General features: G+C 55.6%; 1 protein-coding gene across 1 annotated transcript; it reads right to left on the bottom strand.

Annotated features, from left to right (window-relative positions):
• Positions 1 to 891: 891 nt before the first annotated feature.
• On the bottom strand, positions 892 to 4,132 carry USB1 (U6 snRNA biogenesis phosphodiesterase 1; the record flags this gene model as incomplete). The annotated part of the gene is made up of 5 exons (XM_010718013.3): positions 892 to 1,306; positions 1,559 to 1,642; positions 2,126 to 2,231; positions 3,189 to 3,242; positions 3,894 to 4,132. Coding segments are annotated over 5 exons (588 nt in total), but the record flags the coding sequence as incomplete, so codon positions are not given.
• Between the last annotated feature and the right edge of the window lie 5 nt (positions 4,133 to 4,137).

The following is a 4,137-nucleotide window of genomic DNA, read 5'->3' as shown; positions in this document are numbered from 1 at the left end:
ACGCGCCGCTTTTGCCGCTTCTCCCTCCCGCTCCCCCCGGGAGTTTGGTTAATGTAAAACCCGCTGTTGCAGGGCGGCTGGCAGGCACGGGCCTGGGAGACGCGCCCCGTGGCCGTGAGGGATGCGGGCCGTGCCGCGCTGCGATGCTCTTCGCGCACTCCGCTCCCAGGAGCGCCGCAGGCATCGCCTCGTTCGGAGCCGACGGCGCATCAGAGGCGGAGCGGCTCAGACACAGCACAGAAACAACGCTGTGAGACACGTTTTACTGCTCGGAAGACTGCTCGCAGCCTTTCATCAACAAACGCGGGACGAAAGATGGAGGGCAGCGCAGCAGGAACAAAGGACAGAAGGGGCCTTTTCCCGAGGACAAAAGTCCGCCCACGGGCAGCGCAGGGACAGCCCTGCGCGGTGGGTGCCGCTTTATGGAGAAGCCCCCGTGCCACCCCCCGGCCGAGCGAGAACGCCCACCGGGCCGCGGTGCGAGAGCCGACAGCGCCCTCTCTTGGGCTCGCCGTAACACGACGGCAGGGAGCAGCGCTGCGAACACGGCCTTTTGACACAAATAACCTTAAAGTCGTCGTTGCAAAAGCCTCTCCGCCAAGATTCAGTCGCCACGATTCAGTCTTGGCGACGGGATCTCTGAGAGGGCCGCAGATGTGACCCAGGAGTTTCTGTGGGCTGGGTTACGGGAGGGAGATGCCCTGCTGCATCCCTGCCTCTTGTTTTTCAGAGCTACAACTGAGCTCAGCAGTCAGCTCTGAGCCTCCCAGACAATGACAGTGCCTCTTCCAACTGTGCCAGACAAGCTGCCTTCAGCAAGCGCTTCCCACGCGACCTCCCTTCTCCTAAACATAAGGCATCTACAGCTTTTAGAGAGGGGTTTTTTTGTTGTTTTTTTTTCTTTTTAAAAATCAGCAAAATTAGCAGCTCTGACTGGAGCCACCAATGCTGACTGCAGCACATCCTGGCTGCTGACAGCATGCCGCTGTAAGAAATCTGCAAACACACATTTCTTTAGCCAACAACTCAGACTTGGAAGTTGCGTGGCTTGAGACCACAAACTTCCCACAGCTGCTGAGCAGACAAGAAGAGCGTGGGAGGCGTGTGGCAGCCCCCAGTGTTTGGAGCTGTGCTGGAGAACGGCTCTTTGTTGAACAGCAGGTCTTTCTTTGGGCTCTGAGGTGCACAGCCCCATCAGGTCCTACCTCAAGGGGAAGGAGAAGAACTTGTTGCCTGACTTGCAGCGGATTTGCTCCCATTGGACACGCAGAATGCGCGCCGAGTCCTCAAACCTGTCCACAATGTCCTGAAAAACACAAGCAGGGGTAGGAGTGAGCACAAGGATGGTGGGTGGGCTGGCTGCTGGAGGGGGAAGTCGGCTGCTCCATCCCAGAACCGAGTCAGAGACAGGTTTGTGGCTGTTCTTCAGGAAGGTGACTCAACTCACTGCCTCCCTTTGTCCCCCCCAAAGCCTCTGTTCTTTCAGTCAAGCTGAGTTTGCCTCACAGAAGCAAACTCCCTCTGCTTGGCCCTCCCCCGTGCCCATGTGGGGACACACCTGGAGCTCCTGCAGACACTGCCCCTCCAGGCTGCCACTCAGGTCCCCGACGCACCAGGCCATGCTGATGTGGAACGATGGGTCCTGAAGATAAAGCAGGGATTGGATCACAAGGATGAGAGGAGGCTCTGCTGAGTGCAGTGGGAGATTCGGTGCGGTGCTGCCCTGTCCGGGATCTTGGAGTGCTCTGCATTCATGGGCAGGAGGATTGCAAAGCAGGGAGCCCCCAAAGCCAGATCAGTGGTTGCAGAGCTGAAATGTGACAGCGCTGGAAATGAGGGTCCTCCCTGACTCAGCCCCACTCCCGGAGGGCACCAGTTAGTTAACATCCTTGCTCTCCCATACAGGGCACAAAACAGAAGTCATACTTGTGCAAGTCCCATTCTCAGCAAGATCCTGTTCAGGGTGTTAGCTGTGAATGTCACTGATGGGCCCATGGGAAACCATTTCAGAGCCCAATTTCTCCTTTCCTGTTTCTTTGAGGTTGAACATTGCACAGACCAGACAGGCCCCAACCCCTCCCAGGGAACCAGACAGCACCTCCAGACCAGCAGGAAAAGGCCTCACCTTGTAGAATAGGGGGAGGTCATATTCCTCCATAACCTTGTCCACCTCTGAGACCAATTCCAGCAGCTGGAAATGTCCAGTAGAAACTTCCAAACCTACAAAGGTCCTAAACAAAGACCAGAACACATGTGAGTATCTCAGCAGAGCCCTGTGCAAGAGCAGTATGGCTTTGAGAGGATGGAGGTTGCTACAGGAGTTGTACAATGGAGAGGAAGTGGCTGCAAAGCACCAGCTGAGAACAGTGTGGATGGGGAAGTGCTGTGACAGAGGTTCCTCATGGGGACCGTAGTGGTGACACTTCTCATATGCCTGCGTCTGACCGCAAGACGGGAGGGTGGACAAGTCTTCCTCAAAGACCTGCTTCCTCCTGCCCACGGCTGATGTGGTTTTCCATTCCCATTAGATTCAGCAGCTTTTCATAATTTTAATCACCTTTCTCTTTAATGTGCTTTGGTATTTAAATTGCTTAATTTTGTTAAACTGGAAGCAGCACCATCAGGCTTCTGAGCTGGCACCCAGGTGAGTTAGCGCTGTCAGAGCTGTTTGTCTCCAGCCCTTTGAAGACTCACAATGCAATTTCACCATCAGCATAAGCTGGCACTGCTGCCAAAGAGGTGGCCTCCACTCTGCTGGCCCCAGGCTGCTCATTCCCCCACCCACTCTCCCAGCTGGCACGGGGATCTGTGCAACCACAGAACCAACGAGATCAGCACAGCAGTGTGCAGGGCTGTCTCTCTGGCAGTGCGGATGTGAAGCTGCAGCATCACCCAACCCCAGCAGAAAGGCTGCCTCGGGCCACGTTGGGAACACGTCCCTCCTCCTAACTTCAGAAGGCTGAAATTCTGCAGCCTGAGGTTCAGTCCCCACGAGAAAATAACAGCTTGCAGAGAACTGATGAAGAAGCTAAAAACCTACGCACCTCAGAGCGCTGCTGGAAGGGGCTTGGACAACGATCTGAAACTTCAGGATCTGCCCCTCCATGGAGTTCCCTGCCATGGTGTGGGATGGCACGGGCAGCTCTCCGCTCCCACCTGCCTGGCACTGTGCCCCTCTGCTCACTCACCTGGTTTTGTTCTGGTTGGTGTACACCTTCACTCGGTCAGCCACACAGAAGAACCTAAAGTGAGAAAGAAACAGTTTCAGCTAGGGAAAAAAAAGCAAAAACAAAACCAAACACAAACAGAAGATGGAGAAGGGATGGAATTTAATAGAATCATAGAACTGTTTGGGTTGAAGGGACACCTACAGGCCATCTGGTCCCACTCCCTGCAATGAGCAGGGACACCACAGCTCCATCAGCGCTCAAAGTCCCTCCAGCCTGACCCTGGCTGTCTGCAGGGATGGGGCACCACTGTGTCACTGCCTCACCAATCTTAGTGTAAAGAACTCCTTCCTTATATCCAGTCTACATCTCCCCTGTTTTAGTTTGAAACCATTTCCTCTCGTCCTAAACTGAGACAGGGGAGGTTTAGGTTGGATTTTAGGAGGCAGTTTTTCACACAGAGGGTGGTGAGGCACTGGAACGGGTTGCCCAAGGAGGTGGCGGTTGCCCATCCCTGGAGGCATTCAAGGCCAGGCTGGATGTGGCTCTGGGCAGCCTGGGCTGCTGGTTGGCGACCTGCACATAGCAGGGGGTTGGAACCAGATAATCATTGTGGTCCTTTTCAACCCAGGCCGTTCTATGATTCTATGATTCTACCACAACAGGCCCTGATAAGAGTGGGATGAGAGGCCCACAGCAGCTGCCCTGGGGCTCAGCTGTCCCCACCTGTGGAAGGAGGCCAGGCGCTCCTTGAGGCTCTGCATGAAGGGGTTGATCCAGTGGTAGCGCAGCACCACGCTCTGCGACAGGCTGACATGGAACTCCTCCATGGCGGTGAGAGACGGGACGTAGGTGCGAGCGTGGGCCGCCAGCAGCTCCAGCAGCTCCAGGAATTCCTCCTGGGCCTGGTCTGTGGGGCGCAAAGAACGGCTGTGGTTGGAGATGACCGTACAGCCTGTTGAGCTCCAAG

The sequence above is a fragment of the Meleagris gallopavo genome, chromosome 13 (assembly GCF_000146605.3).
Source record: "Meleagris gallopavo isolate NT-WF06-2002-E0010 breed Aviagen turkey brand Nicholas breeding stock chromosome 13, Turkey_5.1, whole genome shotgun sequence".
NCBI classification, from domain to species: domain Eukaryota; kingdom Metazoa; phylum Chordata; class Aves; order Galliformes; family Phasianidae; genus Meleagris; species Meleagris gallopavo.
The sequence above is the reverse complement of the archived record's forward strand: the minus strand, read 5'-3'. Positions and strand labels throughout refer to the sequence as shown.